The following is an 18,088-nucleotide window of genomic DNA, read 5'->3' as shown; positions in this document are numbered from 1 at the left end:
GCTGTAAGAACTCTCCCAATCCCCAAAAATTTGAGTGATGGCTTTGTCCTTGGCATACCATGCTCTTTTATACGGAACTTCAAAATGGAATTGCTTGGAGATGAGTTCCTGAATGAATTCAACTTTTAGATTCGGATCTTTCTGCACAAAGGACTTCACAAACTCAGATATTATGGACGAATCCAAGTGTGGGTGATCATTAGATAGTAATTCGGTAACACAGTTCTCCCGATGCGGGCCTTTGTATGTGACTATGGTGAAGCCACGCGAGTGCTCACTTGTCCTGGTACCCCTTAGAGACCATCCACATTTCTTCTTGCAACGCAGATGAAGGACACTCTCATTTGAGGTCACTGTGGTGTAGAATTGATTTCTCTGTATAGAATACATCTTTACCATTTCTTGAAGCGTTTTCTTACTGTCAAAGTACATCCCCTTCTCGAATTCTCCCCCTGGAACAAATGATGTATGACTCCCTGAATTGGCCCAATACTCATCAACTTCATAATTCTCATTTATCTGACTAAACCAGGTTACTGCAGTTCTAACCAAGGGCTCATCAATTTCCATCTGCCCATCTTCAAGATCCATGTCATAAAGCCTATCATACTCCTCCCCATTATCATCCTCATCATCTGTATCCGCATACACATCGTACACCGACAATTCGTTATTCACAATATTATCAAAATGACTTGGGTCTTCTTGAGACGGTGATTCTTGAACCTCATCTCGCATCGGTGACGGAGCCACGGTGTTTGATGTTGAAGGACCGGATTGGCCAAACATTGTCACACAGCCCCCTGCATGTGCAGGTGATGCTATATGAGGACTAAACGGCATCTGAAATTGATCATCATGCATCAAGCAACTGAAAGTTCCCATCCCATATTCATTCGATGGAATGTGGTTTGAAGGGCCTTGGAAGGACGCGGTGTTGTAATCGGAGACATATGTAGGATGTTATTCTGCCCAAGTACTTTGTTGGGTACATATAGGCACTGTTTCTACATATATCTCATTGGGAACACCCTTCATTGTAACAATGCTTCTCAAAGCTTTTAAATGTTTGTTTGTGGAGACAGGTAACACTTGAACCCCATGCCCAGTCTCACACCTCATTTTAAGGTTCAGTTCAGCATTCATTGGGTTTGAGCCGATACTACTGTGAACCTCATTCATCAGATCATTCACAGTCATGTTCGGTTCAAGTGTTATAAGTTCCATATTCCCTCCACTGTACTCAACATTTGATCCATCGCACATAATTTCACCTCCCCACCGGCATAACAACACTACATTTTGTGAAGCCATATTCTACATACCAACCAAAACACATTTAAGGATAATCGAATTCTAAAGCAACGTCAAAAAACCCTAATTTAACAATACATAACATACATAGCTTCGATAATGGAAAGTTATATCAAATTTCGAGAACCTACATGTGTAGCTAATATGACAACAATGAAACAAGTCCATTCTCTTTATCAACATTTTCATCACCAATTTCATAAACTCTTAGTACCGCATACAACTATCAACATACTAATACCGCATTACCATCAACAATTTTATCATTTTTTTCACAATAATAGACCACATTACCATCAAGAATTTCATCAAAAACAAACCACATTATCATTGACAATTTCATCAACAATTTCGTCGACAATTTAATCAACACTTTCGTCTATATTTTTCCTCAACAATGTACCACATTATCATCAATAATTATCAACAATTTATCACATTTCATTACTAATTAGCAACAAATTAATACAATTTACATCACAATTTGCTACAACATACAACAACTATCTACTACCAACTATTAAATGTAAAATTCAACAATGTACTACGAATTTAGGGTTTACCCGGATTTAAAGAGTGAGTGAGACAATGCCGGCAACAACTTCCGTTCACTTTGGCGGCGGCAGGGGCAGCGACACGGCAGGGGAGGCGTTGGCAACGGCTGTGAACTTTGTTGTTGACAATGAGAGTTAGTGAGAGAGAGAGTGTAAATTACGTGAAAGAGATTGAGAAAAAAGGCCTGGAATTCGTTATAATTCCCGCAAGAAACGCTGCCTGAGGCAGCGTTTAATGTACAGATAAAAATGCTGCCTCAGGCTGCGTTTTATGCTTGTACATTAAACGCTGCCTGAGGCAGCGTTTCATTTAAAGATATAAACGCTGCCTCAGGCAGCGTTTATTTGTATAAAACAGGTATGAAATACGAAGTTTTTGAAAAAAGTCAAACTACCATAAAACGCTGCTTGAGGCAACGTTTTATGTCTTGAATTTTGTTTTTTAAAAAAACTGAGTGTAAGAATCTTAGTTTGAGAAATACTTTTGCCACGAGACCAATTTCGTAAATAATTTCCGTATAAAGCTTAATTTGGGAAAAAATCCAAATTTAAACCCATTTGTAATTTTTAAAACCAACCTTAAAACATGTGGTCTTCATGCACTTAACATTTTCTGAATTTCTCATTTTCTCTCTCCTCTTCTTTGTTCATTAATTACACCATTCATTCATTCTCCCACTTCTTCTCTCACTTTCTTCATTCTTCTCCCACTTTACCACTTTTTCGGCCCACTTTCAATGGCCATTGGGCTCTCCACCGTCGGGAGTTCCCAGGCCCTTCCTCCTCTATACGGGCCTGGGTCTGGGCCTAAGCCCACTTCCTTCCTCGGCCCAATCTCCTTCCTCTACCGCCCTGTTCACCGGCGGTTCCCGGTTTACCGGTCAAATAGGAGAGAGAAAAGCCTCACTATTTGCTTCGTTCTCGAGGAACAGCGTGGATTGAGGGGTTTCGAAACGGAGAGTACAAGTACGAGCGGTAATGATGATGAGATTGTTAATGTCACAGGGGTGAGTACCGAGAATGATGACAGTCTAATCTTAGCCGCACGATTATCGGAGAAATTAGCTAGGAAGAAATCTGAGCGGTTCACTTATTTGATTGCTGCTGTTATGTCTAGCTTGGGTATCACTTCTATGGCTGTCATGGCTGTTTATTACCGCTTTTACTGGCAAATGGAGGTACAATTTTATACCCTAATTTTATTTTAGCTTCTTACATGTAGCCCTTGACTCGGCTTGGTTTGGTTCTGGTCGAGTAATTTTTTAAGCGAATAATGCTGGAATTTCGTTGTAATTTGTTATAACTATTTTTTTTTTTAAAAAAATTAGGGAGGAGAAGTGCCAGTTACAGAGATGCTGGGTACGTTTTTTCTCTCAGTTGGCGCTGCTGTAAGTATTTTCCATTACTACACTATAATTACGACACAATTAGTCATATTATAATCAATTATTAAAACAGTTATTATAAAATGAATTAATGTTATATTATTGGTGGAAATGTTTGTTTAATACGAAGTAATCAACTTGAAGTATTAAAACTCTTCATTTCCCACCGGCCTGGCATATATTTGATAAAGTATTATAAAAAGAATAATTGTTTATTTCCGATTGAAAAATGGGAATACATGACAAAATCACGCCTTATTTTGATGTTACCGGATTATTCCTAATGTACCTTAATGTCAATTTTCCTGTAAACAAACAAGGGAAATGTTCTTATAAAGGTCATAATACACGTGTCCATGATCTAATTTACGCTCTTCATCCTTCTAAGCATATGTCCTGAGAGGATTTTCGAGTATTACTTCGAAAGAAAAATTAAAGTGATAAATTGAATTATTGTTAATGTACTTAATTGATGAGTGGTGTTGAATTAATTTTGCTAGAATGCTGATTTGTTTGGAGTTGAATTTAATTATTTCTCCCCCTTTTCCAGGTGGGAATGGAGTTCTGGGCGAGATGGGCACATAGAGCTCTATGGCATGCTTCTTTGTGGCACATGCACGAGGTTGATCTCTTATTCTCATTACATGTTTAAAAGTTCTTGATTTTATTTTTGAATTTCTTATCTTTAAACATACTATATTGTGTTGAAATGTATTTTTTCTTGGATTAAATTAAATTAATTTTGCCAAGCCCTCAGAACTTTTTAACTTTATGAAAACTTATTTGAAGGTAAGCTGAACTTTGTTAGCCTTATTAACCATGATTACAACTTATCAAAACCTTATCTTTTTTTTTTTTTTTTTTTTTTTTTTTTTTTTTTTTTTTTTTTTTTTTGAACTTTAGGGTCTTCTTGGTGTTTCAAGCTTTGTTTCTTAGATATGTTTTTGGTACTTTTGTAGGTTTTATAGCCATGTGTTGTATGACGCTTTGGCTTCTTTTGTGTCCTAAGCTCTTTTATTTATTTTTAATAAATTGGACTGTAATTCTATATAAGAAGTATATTGTAAGTTAGTTAAGGTAATCATGGGGACAGTTAATTGTTTTCCTTTCGGAATAGAGGTTAATTTAGAAATGTATTATGAATTCTTAAACATATATACTTGTATTGATTTGTTGCCTTGTAGGCCTCATCATATATGTAGAAACGTGAATTTTATGTTTTTAAAGATGCTCAATTATTTCACTGACCATGGGGCATACTTCATGTAATCATGTGTGCTATGTCCATCTTTCTTATTATGTGGTTGCAGTCACATTTGCCGTAAAAATTGAGCGTATGTGCTGTACTATGTATTGTGATTTGTGGTTGCGCTCACATCTGCCATACAAATTGACCGTATGTGTTGTACTGTGTTTTGTGGTTGCAGTCACATCACAAGCCGAGAGAAGGGCCTTTTGAGCTAAATGATGTGTTTGCCATTATTAATGCAGTCCCAGCTATTGGCCTTCTTTCTTATGGTTTTTTCCACAAAGGCCTTGTACCCGGTCTCTGTTTTGGAGCTGTAAGTTTCCTTAATTGCCCTGCTAGATTGTAGTGCGTAATGAATTTGGGTGCAAATATGATGTTATAACTACCAGTAACCTAATTTGGAGATTACTGGCATAATAATGATCCAATATATTATGAGTAACTCTTAATGCATTGGTATTTTATGTATCGGAAAAGAACTGTTCCCAAATTGGATTTGTGACTCTTGTACATTGGTTATCTAGTGGACAAGACTATGGTGGAATTCTACTTTTCTAATCAAATGATTTACGAAGTGGATCATTTTAGTCACTCATGATGATTTATCAATTTTCATATTCTTTGTTAGGGTACGATAATAATATCATATACAGAATGATAATAACCATATGATACTTTACAGGGACTTGGAATTACAGTTTTTGGGATAGCCTACATGTTTGTGCATGATGGCCTTGTTCACAAGCGATTCCCAGTTGGTCCTATTGCCGATGTTCCTTATTTCAGAAGGGTAGCCTCTGCCCATAAGGTTAGCTTAACTTGGACTTCACCTTTTCTTTCAGATAAGGATAAAGGATATAAAGGACCTTGTTATTGGGGAATTCCCAAAGTTTTGTTCCTCATGGGGTATGTGTCAAGATTTGAGAGTTCCACTCATTACACATAGGCGGTCCCCACAAGTGAAAAACATCACATTATTTTCCAAAATGCCATTATGAGGAACAAAACTGGGGCTCCTTCGTTATTTCAACTTTAGTCGACTTTAGTTTGACAGGATTATTGGAACTTTGCTTTAAAACACACTTTTTAATAATTGCAAGTATCAACAAATTAGGGTTAAATTTATACGTAGTATTGCTAATACATTTCAGTGTATGATTGTTCTTATTAATCTCAATTTTTTTTCCATTGTACACATTTTTATACACCTTATCCAAAATATAGTTGTGTTGTGTTGGATCAAAGAGTCCGCTTATATAACGACTGTAGATATTAGGAATCTCTCCATTTCCATGTTCTCTAGGTCTCTCCTAGTAGTCCTAGCCTCCTACATCTAAGAAGACTTTTACAGTGAGAAAAATGCTAGTTTTACCTTTATATATTGCTTAACTAAAGAAACAATTTAGTAATCTCAATTTGAGTAGATAGTCATTACGAGGAACGGATTTATAGTTGATTTCTTTTGTAAAAAAGAAAAAAAAGAAACCCACCTTCCTTATCATGAACGTATGGGGAACAAGATTAGTGGTGTGATCCTCATATTATTTCATATTATATCTTTAAGGATTCAAATATTCAATGCATCTCAAAAAGTCCTTACTATGTTTATATAGCTTATGCCATTACTTGCTAATTATAGAACGAATAACATGTGTAAGGTGTATTATGTAAATTTTTTATAAGAAAAACTGTACTGTAGCTACATTATTATGATTTTTTATTTTGTAACTCAATCTAACGGTCGGTATCTTCTTTGATTTTGATGTCTGGTATGTCAGCTACACCACTCAGATAAATTCAATGGAGTTCCATATGGGCTGTTCTTGGGACCTAAGGTAGGACCTATTGTTTCAAACTTGTTTTGTTTTATGTTGAAATATTTACCAATAAAATAAAATACTTCGTATGTCTTTTTTTAATATACATCTATCATCTATGTATGCATGTACTACCTCTGCTTTGGTGTAATTGACTCATGGCAAATTGAAATAATACTATCAGTGTGAGAACTGATATATAACAATGACTTATGGTTTCTTACCTTTTGTGTTATGTGATGTAGGAGCTTGAGGAGGTGGGAGGTCTCGAGAAGTTGGAGAAAGAAATAAATCGTAGGATCAAGTCATCCAAGGGCTCATGATTGATCAATATGATACTAGATCGAGCCTGTTTTGTTATTGTTAGAGTTTTAGCTGGAATCTTTTTTTTTTTTTTTTTTATAAAAAAAAGGAAAAAAAAAATCCTTATGAGTGAGGAAGTAAATGTTAATCTAGGATGGCTGCATTCTGTGTATAGATGTAGATTTTTTCGCTGTGTATCATGCTGTGCGTCCTGCCGAATGGGAGAAAAAATTTGGACATGAACAGTACTGATTGAATGTACAATTAACCCTGTAATGGGGGAAAATGTTGATTTTAGTGTTAGTAAATATTTGTTCATTTTATGGATTATATTGAATAAACAAGGTGCTTAAGAATCTTTCTCTTGTGATTAACTTTCATTGAGAACATATGCCTTGCTCAACGTCTCAATACATGATCAGGGAGGCAAGGTATGAGCCTGAGTCTAGAAATGCATGGACACGACATAGCATGCATATATGGCGAAATTAGGCGATTTGAGACATGATTACGAGGGATGCAAATAATGGGCCAATGAATAAATTAGATGGTTCAGACACTAAATAAGCCTCCGGGTCCTTCGATAAGCATGCGAAGTATGACCTAACCATGCTAATAATACACAAAGTTAAACCATTTTCATGAATTTCAAGACCTGACTAGTAATATTTGAACGAACCCACAACCTTAACTAAGCTTAAATTCAAGACCTAACTAAGCAATTTTCAGGTTGATTCCTGCAATTTTAGGTCCAAACAAGCACTTAAAAGATTTGAACGAACCCACAACCTTAACCTTAAATTCTAACATATGTTAGCCACTAAGCTATTACCATATTATTTGCTATTCTATCCAAATTAAATATAAATAAGAATTTCTATCATGGAAATAATACAGTATCTCAAGGCATTGTCCATACCTAAAAACTAGTTAAACACTCAAACAAACACAAAATATGGTGGAGTTTTATTTAAGTAATGCGTGCCTGTCTCTCGTTAGTTTACCTTTAACGTTTCTGTTATTGCCACTTTCTATTTATCTACGTAAGCTCATACGATTAATAGTATATCACACTTCACACCAACAAACCCATGCTTTTTTTAGTTACGTCCACGTTACTATTGGAAGAAAGGTTTTATGATAAACAACTAGTAACAAAAATCTCTAATCATTCAAAATATCTTTTACTTTATAACCTTACAAATATCTTTAGGAGTAATATCTTTGCATCACGAGTATTAAAAAGCACTAATGATTGATAGATTGTAGGAAAATAAAAATCAAAAGCTCCACCATAGAAGTAAATCTTCTAGAGAATTTGTACTTTTGTATTTGTTAAATTATCAAATAGTATTTGAAAAATCTTAGTTTTCTTGAGCAATTCCATGTATATGATATGATTTCTCACAATTAACAACTACGGAGTACCAATAATCTAGTTGAAAGAGTTAAAATGTTTATTTAACACTAAAAAAAGTAAATTACATATGTATCGTTTAATACAATTGTAGCTTATTAGTCAATATATAGATGTACTCGATATGTTTCGATCTCATTTTATTGATGAGAGAAATTTATCCCATCCTACTTTTAGTGTTTTACTTGTTAATGTGTTTGTTCTACTTAAAGCTTCAATCAAGACAAATATTTACGTGTCGCCTTATAAATACAAAGTGAATCAACATTATGACTAATCAAATATTTATGCCTTTTTTATTCCAAAAACAAAAAAGAATTTGACTAAAAGGAAAAGTACATACACCCCCTAAAAGTGGAAATATAGAAAGTTGAAATTTTTAATATAAGACTGTTTAACCAACCATCGTTTGGCAAATACATCCACGAAATATGGTAGGTAGCCAATTATAGATTGGGGGTGAGTTAGGTTTTTTCCTTTTGTGATAGGATAGGAAATTGTCAACCCACATTTTGTTTCATCCCCTACATTATATTTCATGTTTGTGCTACGTGTGAGGTCAAGAGCTTTTGTCTTCAAAAGAGAAAGACATTTGTGCCTACTTTTTCTCTATTAACATTTTCTAATGATGAGAATGTGTAAGCAAATAGATCATGATGCACTATTTAGTAAGATAAAAAGATGTATGAAAACTAATTCTAATAGTTTTGTCATTAAAACACTTACTTTACTCGATGAATAGTTACAGTTACTGAATACAAAGTTTATTAAGAGGAGAAATTCTTAGCTATATGTAACTTAGGTTTCGTTAGTTTTTTTTGGACTTATTTTTCAGAAATTGAAATTAGTTCTGTTTGGGTCCAATTTAGTTCAATTGAGCCTAGTCACTAAATGATCCAACTAAAAGCCCAAGGTCAAGGTTCAACTCTCCAATTGTGCTAAAGTCAAAGATCAGTCCTCAAGGCAAGCCAATTGGGCTAAGGCCCAACTTCTCCATATATGCAAAGGTATAAAAGCCATCAATATTACATTTGTACATTCATTCAACAAAGCCTCAAGCAATTAATTCTCTTGCATAGTGTTCTCTTTCTACACACTGTACTGACTTTAGCATCGGAGGGGCCTTCCTCGGCAACACCCCCGATGCTAGTTTACGTGTGTTTACTGTGCAGGAAACCTTCGGCCCAACATCACTTGGACCGGATCCAGTCTTCTCCACCTCATCGGACCTTCGATAAGGTCCCATTGTTTTCACCCGAAACAATTTGGCGCCGTCTGTGGGGAGGACTTTCAAAAATCTTTAAGCCAAGTTTCTAACCAAAATCATCTTGCAATTATCTCAGTAGCAATGGCTAAGAACCGCAAGAGCAAAGGTCTCCGTCAAGGAGCAGGCGAAAAGCCTAAAACCCCTACACCATCACCCTCGCCGGACCGGAACTCTCCCAAGGGTGCCAGCTCGGGGGGAGGATCATACAGGGAGGATTCCCTTTCTCCCGTAATTCATAACTCTCATCATAGGCCGAGTCACTCTCGGTCTAGCAGGGGTGAGTCCGATCATATGATACATTCAGTGCCCCAAAGCCAACCATCGACTGTGCGCTCTCATTCCCATACTCAGCCGAGGACCCCTTTGACGGGGCCCAGCTCGGAGGAGGTGGAAAGAGCGCTGGCAGTGCTCATGGAGGCAATGAGGGCACAAAATATGCCACCACCTCGTGATCGAACTCCTCCGCATACCCGACATCAGCGGAGGAAGCTAGACCATGATGGTGGGAAGCTTCCTTCCTTCCGGGAACTGGAAGAGTGGGAAGAGGATACCTGGAAAACTGAAAAAGAGAGGAAAAAGAACCCTCAATTTTTCAAAGGATCCTCAACCTCCCGACCAGAAACGCATAAGAGCAGCAGCTCAGCTTCTCGGCCATAATCTACTCACCGAGAACAACCTGAGACTGTTCGCCGAAGCATCCTCGACCGACTCGGCGGCAAGGAACCGAGCGTGCACAGTCGCCTCTCGTTCCCTGCGGCCGAGGCCCAGACTTCCCAGCCAGGGACGAAAACCACTCCTACCTCTCTAAGAGGGCGGAGCGCGGTCCCTTCGGCCAGGAACAAGGGCAAGGTCGTTATGCTACCCGCCAGTTCGCCATTCGAGCAATGGATACTGGAAGAGCACGTGCCCACGGTTAAAATACCGTCGCACATCACATATGACGGGACCTCGGATCCGAAGGACTACGTGGCCTCGTATGAGACTCATATGCATCTTTGCCCCAGATCCGAAGCGACTTGGTGCAAATATTTCCCAACCACTCTCAAGGGGGTCGCGCAAGCATGGATCTCCAAGGGAGTAAAGCAAGGCTCTATAACAGGGTGGGATGATCTGTCCTCCAAATTTAGGAGCAAGTTTTCCACGGCAAACCGCCGAGAGAAGACTACTGCAGAACTCATGGGTCTGCAACAAGGGGAGACCGAAAGCCTCCGAGAATATCTGACCCATTTCAGCAACGAGTCATCCAGCGTCTCTCAGCTGGACCAGGGGCTAGCCGTTTTTGCAATGCAGAATGGCCTTCAGCCCGGGAAGTTCCTAGACTTCATGGTCATGCATACCCCGCAGACCTTGGAGGAAGCTCTGAATGCCTCGGATAAGTTCATCCGAGCCGAAGAGTGGAACAAGACAAAAACCCAACCTCAACCTGGGGGGGGGGGGGGGGGGGAAGCAAAAACAAACACCCTTGTCTGAAGGCCAAGGCCATAGGGCAAGGGGAAAGGCAAAGGCCTCGGAGCAATCTTCGGCCAGCGACCCAAAGAAGGAAAAATCTGCCTCATACACAGGCAGATACGAGTCTTACACTCCGCTCTCTCTTCCACGCGCCAAAATTTACAGCGTGACGAAGGAGGAGCAGAGTTACCGGAAGCCGAGACCACTCCCAGAGTGGTATCAGCGGAAAAATAAAAATCAATGGTGCGAGTTCCACGAATCTCCGGGACATAACACTGAGGAGTGTATCCAACTGAAGGACCAGATAGAGGACATGGTCAGGAAGGGATACTTGAAAAAATACATCGCGGATCACCGCGAGAAAAAAGAGTCCGAGAAGTTGGCAAAGGACTCTCGGCAAGATCTTGACTTCCCCCGGAAGAACAGTAAAAAGCCAGAGGGAAAATTCTCTCCGATCAATGTTATCTCGGGAGGAATATGCTCTCGGAGGGAGCATAAGCGACACCTTAGGGCTCTGACCCACCAGGTGAACAACGCTGACATTCAGCCTCCCCAGTCGCCGGTGCCGAACATGACGTTCACAGCCGCCGACTGCCGGGGGGTAACGTTCCCTCACGAGGATCCGTTGGTGATCATCGCCACGGTGGCCAACCACGACGTCAGTAAGGTCCTTGTTGACGGTGGCAGCGGAGCGAACATTCTGTTCCGAAAGGCCTACAATCAAATCAAGCTGAAGCCCAAGCACCTTACGCCGGTACCCTACCCGGTACCCGGGTTCAATGGGGCTTCAACTTATCCAGATGGGAAGGTGACACTTCCTGTCACCATCGGCTGCGATGAGGCAGCCAAGAATGTCATGATTGAATTTTTGGTCATTGACGCTCCTTTAGTGTACAACGTGATTTTGGGGAGACCCATAATTCATGAGATCCAAGGGGTCGTTTCAACTTATCATCAGCTGATGATTTACGTCTCAGACGCTGGCTTCCCCGAAAGGATACATGGCAACCAAAAGGACGCCCGAAGGTGCAACTACCTCAAGCCATCCAGTAGTCGCCCAGATGACGACAAGGATGAGGAGGAGAAAGAAAAAGAAAGAGAGCCAAACACAAAAAAGCCGAAAGGCCTAAGTGCTTCGGCCCAAGGATCTGTGCCCAGAGAAAAAGGGCTCGAAAGGAAAAGGCTAGCTCTTCAGCTGAACCGAAAGATTCAGAGAGCCAGCCGAAGAACAAAAAGACTGGGACACCTGCTGACATAGGCAGCAGGCCAGATTCTGAAGAGTCAAGTCCATTAGCAATGGATATGGACCAACAGACTGAAACAGTTCAGTTGGCCGAAGGAGACGTTGAGAAATGTGTAACAATCGGGATGGACCTTGATCCGAACACCCGTTGTGAACTTATTCAACTCCTTCGGGACAACAGAGATGTGTTCGCTTTCTCGGCAGCTGATATGCCCGGGATAAGTCCAGACCTCATCTGCCATAAGCTTAATGTTGACCCAACGTGTCGACCAATTAAGCAAAAGAAGCGGAATTACTCCGCTAATAAGAACCGAGACATCGCAGCCGAGGTCAAAAAGTTGCTGGAGGCAGGCTTCATCGAGCCTTGCCAATATCCAGAATGGCTGGCAAATGTGGTGATGGTTCAGAAGGCCAATGGTACCTGGAGGATGTGCGTTGACTTCACGGACCTAAATAAGGCTTGTCCGAAGGATTTCTATCCCTTGTCGAGGATCGATCAGCTAGTCGATTCGACAAGTGGCCATGCCTTGCTTAGTTTCATGGACGCATTCTTGAGGTATCATCAGATCTTCATGCACCCCGACGATCGAGCAAAGACGACATTCGTCACGAACGCTGGGGTGTACAATTACAAAATGATGCCCTTCGGATTGAAAAATGCGGGGGCAACCTATCAAAGGCTGGTGGATCAAGTTTTCGCCGACCAAAAGGGCCGAAACATGGAAGTCTATGTCGACGATTCGATTGTCAAAAGCAAAAAATCTGAGGACCATGTTAAAGACCTGGCTGAAACTTTCGCCACCTTAAGAAAACATCAAATGAAGCTGAATCCGAAGAAGTGTGTCTTCGGCGTGAAGTCAGGGAAATTCCTTGGGTTCATAGTTAGCAAGAGGGGGATTGATGCCAATCCCTCCAAAGTCAAAGCAGCGCTCGACCTTCCTGAGCCGAAAACAAAGCAGGATGTTCAGCGGCTCACCGGAAGAATGGCAACCCTCTTGAGGTTCATTTCCAGAGCTTCGGATAAGGGGTTACCTTTCTTCAAAGCCCTGAAACTCCCGAAAACAAAAGAGCTCGTTTTGGAGAAAGAGCAAAAAGAAGCCTTTAAACAGCTTCGGGAGCATCTGGCTCAACTCCCAACGCTGGCTAGCCCAGCAGAAGGAGAAACTTTGTACCTGTATGTGGCCGTTAGCCCGGGCACCATTAATGCAGTACTGCTGAAGGAAGAAAGCAAAAGTGAGAAACCGATCTACTTTGTCAGTCATACACTGACGGATGCCGAGACTCGCTACCCTCTACTCGAGAAAGTCGCTTTTGCGGTAGTAGTTGCTGCTGGGAAGCTGAGGCCCTATTTTGATTGCCATCAGATAGTGGTCTTAACTGATCAGCCGTTGGAAAAAGTTCTCAGCAAAGTTGAAAAATCTGGTAGGCTAGCTAAGTGGGCTTTTGAGCTCACCGAATTCAGCATCAGCTACCGTCCGAGGGCTGCCATTAAGGCTCAAGCTCTAGCGGACTTCTTGGCCGAATGCTCATACCAAGAAGCGCTAGATAACGAAAAGAAAGTCTGGACCGTGTTTACGGATGGATCTTCCACCGAAAATGGTGGGCAAGAGTAGTGATAACTTCTCCCGAAGGCAAATCCTTCGAATATGCACTAAAATTTTCTTTTAAGGCCTCGAACAACGAAGCCGAATATGAGGAAGCAATCGCTGGCCTAGAATTGTGAATCTCCCTGGAAGCCGATCATGTCTGCCTGAAAACAGACTCTCAGCTAGTTGCATATCAGATCAGCGGCAGCTACGAGGCCAAAGAGCCCTCCATGATAGCTTATCTTGCCAAGATCAAATCAGTCATTGCAAAGCTTAAAACTTTTGAGGTTCAGCTGATCCCAAGGAGTCAGAATACTCAAGCCGATGCACTCTCCAAACTTGCCAGTTCAACTCTTACTGAGCTGAACAGATCTGTATATGTGGAAGTGCGTCGAGAAAGAAGTGTCGACGAAGCACCTGAAGTGTGCTGCGCTGACCCAGAGCCTAGTTGGATGGACCCCATCCTAGCTTTCAAACTTCGGGGAGAGACTCCCGAAGATAGATCTTTGGCCTCCAAGATGAAGAGAACCAACTCAAGGTTCATTGTCTTCAGAGGGGAACTCCTGAAAAAGTCCTTCTCAGCCCCATTGCTGAAATGCGTGGGACCAACAGATGCAGATTATATCCTACGGGAGATTCACCTCGGCATCTGTGGGAACCACATCGGGGGAAGGACCTTAGCCCACAAGGCATTGAGGGCTGGATATTACTGGCCCACCATGATCGCAGATGCTAAGGAGCTGGTCCGGAAATGCGAAAAATGTCAAAAATACGCACCAGTTATCCACCAGCCAGCAAGGGATCTTCAGCCGATCCTTAATCCACTCCCGTTTGCCCAATGGGGACTGGATATACTAGGACCATTTCCAGAGGCTGTGTACCAGAAAAAATGGCTGATAGTTGGTGTTGACTATTTCAGTAAGTGGATTGAGGCCGAAGCAGCCTCGAACATTACAGAGCAAACTGTCAGAAAATTTATCTGGCAGAATATCATTACTCGTTTTGGCATCCCGAGAGTATTTGTCTTCGATCATGGGAGGCAATTTGATAACTTACCACTGAAGCGGTATACAGATCAGTTCGGCATCAAACTGGCATATTCAGAGGTATGCCACCCGCAAAGTAACGGACAAGCCGAAGCTGCAAATAAACAGATCCTTAATGCCCTCAAAAAGAGGGTGGAAGACCAAAAGTCCAAGTGGCTGGAGGAGCTCCCTGGAACCCTTTGGTCCCTTCGGACAACTGAAAAAGAGGCAACGGGCTATTCACCTTTTGAACTGGTGTATGGTGCCGAAGCCGTTCTTCCAGTGGAAATTGGCTCTGAGAGCCTACGAGTGCACCACTTCTCGGCTAAGAATGAGCGACTGATGAGGGAATCTCTCGATTTCCTCGACGAAGTAAGAGACTCAGCCCGAGACAGAATGGCTGCTTATAAGCAGAGAATCAGCAAATTTTACAACCGAAGGGTCCATGCAAGGCCTCTTAAAATTGGGGATCTTGTCCTTCGGAATGTTGCTGCAGTTCAGAAAGGACGAATCCATGGGAAACTCTCAGCTGCATGGGAAGGGCCCTACGAAATCTATGATGAGCTTCAGCCAGGGACATACCGACTTCGACAGTTGGAGGGAACTGAGCTGAAAAATCACTGGAACGCTGATGTACTGAAAAAATATCATGTGTAAACCCTTCGGGGCAGAACAATCTTTGTAAGTACATTTTGAATTATTGAAAGGCCTTGGAGCCACCATTTACATAAATATTTGCAACTTTTTATTCTTTCAAAGTTTTCTTGGTTCCATCTACTCTTTAAGGGTTTTTTATTCAGCCTCGTCTGAAACCTTCGCCTTCGGGTAACTGGGTTTCAGATTGCTGACAAAACTCGTCTTTTTAAAGAACTCTGGTCTTTCAGCTGAAGTCAAACTTTAGTAAGACTTGTTCTCCAAAGGCATGAGTCCATGGAAAATTCTGGAATATTGCCTTAACTGAGCCTTGTATTCCAGAAAGCCATTATCCGAAACATTGCCTTCAGTTGACCCTGTGTTTCGGATATCTATTTTTTAAAGATAGCCAGAAAATTAAGGATAACAGCAACTGTTGGAAACTGTTTATTCAGCCTCGTCTGCAACCTTCCCCTTCGGGTAACTGGGTTTCAGATTGCTGACAAACTCGTCTTTTTAAAGAACTCTGGTCTTTCAGCAGAAGTCAAACTTTAGTAAGACTTGTTCTCCAAAGGCATGAGTCCACGGACACGTCTGGGATATTGCCTTAACTGAGCCTTGTATCCCAGAAAGCCATTATCCGAAGCATTGCCTTCAGTTGGCCCTGTGTTTCGGATACCCATTTTTAAGAAATAAAGAAATTGTTTATTCAGAAATAAAGAAATTGTTTATTCAATTTCTGGGGGGGCAAGAGGCACTACCAGTGCAAGTTTACGTTCAGCAGAATTGAAGAAACAGTAAAGCATTCAAAATAAGACAAAGCAGCTGAAGAAAAGAACATCAGTTTAATAATTCATGCTCAGAAATTGAGCTACAAGTTCAAACAAATTAAAAACTATATCAGCAGCCGCCCACAAGCGGAAAATAACAGCTGCCGAAATACGTACAGAAGCAAAAAATAAACTGTGTACGACAAGGCAAGCTGAAGCAAAAAAAACAAACAAGGCAAAAATTCAGAAAGCGGCAAGTCTAAAGTTGAGCGCATGATGAACCGCAAGATTCTGAAGACGACTGCCCGAGTTCCTATGCTTCAGCCCGAGGATCAGACTAATCAGCATGGTTGGGCCCCATGGTGGTCTCAGCCCCAGCAGCAGAAGAAGCAGGTTTTGCACTCTGCCGAGCCTCCCTTTCCCTCTGTTCAGCCTCCAACTCCATTCTCTCAGCTTCTTCTTCGGCTTCCTCAGCCTTAAGGATTTCAGCTTCGATTGGAGTTGCATATTTCATATGAGGGTCTTCGGGATCCTGGACCCATTCAGCACATTTGGACCAGTCCAACTTCGGCTCAGCATGTAGGCAGACTCTTAGGCACACTCTGAACCCGTTTCTGAAACCCATTTCATACTCTTCCTGGGTATAGACACGGACTTTAATTAGAGCCTCGGCATCAGCCAACTTCTTCTTTGTCTCCTCCAAGTCTTCCTTAGATTTCTTCAGCTCATCGGGGAGCTTGGAGGAGGAACCTTTCAGCTCATTCAGCTCCTGCTGAACTTGGGAAGCCTCTGTCAGAGCCTGGGCCACTTCTTCCTTTTTGACCATCAGCTGATCCTCAGCTTCTTGGAGCTTAGCTCTCTGAGCTTCAGCAGCAGCAGCAGCCTCTGAGAGTTGGACATTCCTGGCTTGGAGCATCTCTTCAGCAGCCATTCTACTGGCTTCAAGAGCTTCTAGCTGTTGCTGCACTTCAGCTTGTGCAACAGCTCCTTCCTGGATTCGACTCTCAATGGTAGCCTTGAATTTGGAGATGTCCACTCCCATGTGCTCTTAGAGGAATTTTTCCCCTTCCATCAGTGGGGGAAAAACTTCCTTCTCCATAGCATCGCAGAAGGTTTTGAGGGCTTCAACAACTCTTTTCTCATATTCTTCACCCTTCTGCTGCTTCTCTTCAGCTGCTGCTTGCTTCAGCTTAGCAAGCTTTAACTCCTCCTCAGCTACCTTTTTGTCGTGCTCGGCAGCGTCCACCCTATCTTGTAGGGTATCTATCAGCTCTACAGTGAGAGTCTGATTGTGCACGAACTGAAAACAGGAGCACAAGTCAAAAATAAAATAAAATAATAATAATAATAATAATAATAATAATAATAATAATAATAATAATAATAATAATAATAATAATAATAATAATAATAATAATAATAATAATAATAATAATAATGATAATAATGATAATTGAAGAGCTGAATTGAAAAGGAGATAAAGGCAAGGAGAATCACCTGCATCATCAGCAGTTGGTTAGACCTGGCTGGGTCAGGAACTGATCTGCTGGATTCGCCCATCCCAGCAGTGGCCTTCAGCGACCAGATTCTTGCCCTATCTACTTCGGACATGCCAGCAAAATCGCCGAAGTAGGTTGCAGCACCTTCTCGGTTCTGACCCCATATGAGGTCCCAAATGTGATCTGGGATTGGAATTCGGGGGGCCGAGAAACCCATTTCTCCAGACTGCAGCGTCTGGAAGGAAGGAAAGGATGATGATGGAGCTTCTTTAATCTTGGATGGCTCAGCATCCCCCTTCTTCTCAGAAGAGTCAATTATTATGACTTCTTCTACTTCAGGTGTGAGGACGAAGGCCTCAACCTCTCTTGCAATGTCTGCCGTGAAACCCTCAGCACTGGGCATCACGGAATCCTCATTCCTGTGCTCAGCAACACTCTCTTGAACTTCCTCTTGGACCCCTCCCTTAGGTTCGGGAGTCTTCTGATCCACCTCCATCTCGGGAGGTGGCGGAGGGGTCTTTGGAGGTGATTGAGGTGGTGGCCGAGGAACCCTCGGCGATCCATTGCCTTCCTCGGG

The 18,088-nt window shown here is 41.6% G+C and overlaps 1 protein-coding gene across 1 annotated transcript; it reads left to right on the top strand.

Moving 5' to 3' along the window:
- Positions 1-2,521: 2,521 nt before the first annotated feature.
- Positions 2,522-6,975, top strand: LOC110693868 (beta-carotene hydroxylase 2, chloroplastic-like). The gene is made up of 7 exons (XM_021871038.1): positions 2,522-3,046; positions 3,197-3,256; positions 3,804-3,875; positions 4,681-4,815; positions 5,185-5,310; positions 6,281-6,337; positions 6,565-6,975. The coding sequence occupies exons 1-7, from the start codon at positions 2,606-2,608 to the stop codon at positions 6,640-6,642; spliced, it is 969 nt and encodes a 322-aa protein (XP_021726730.1). The 5' UTR covers positions 2,522-2,605; the 3' UTR covers positions 6,643-6,975.
- The last annotated feature ends 11,113 nt before the right edge of the window (positions 6,976-18,088 follow it).

The sequence above is a fragment of the Chenopodium quinoa genome, unplaced genomic scaffold, assembly GCF_001683475.1.
Source record: "Chenopodium quinoa cultivar QQ74 unplaced genomic scaffold, ASM168347v1, whole genome shotgun sequence".
Lineage (NCBI taxonomy): Eukaryota > Viridiplantae > Streptophyta > Magnoliopsida > Caryophyllales > Amaranthaceae > Chenopodium > Chenopodium quinoa.
This window is presented reverse-complemented; position numbering and strand designations above follow the sequence as displayed.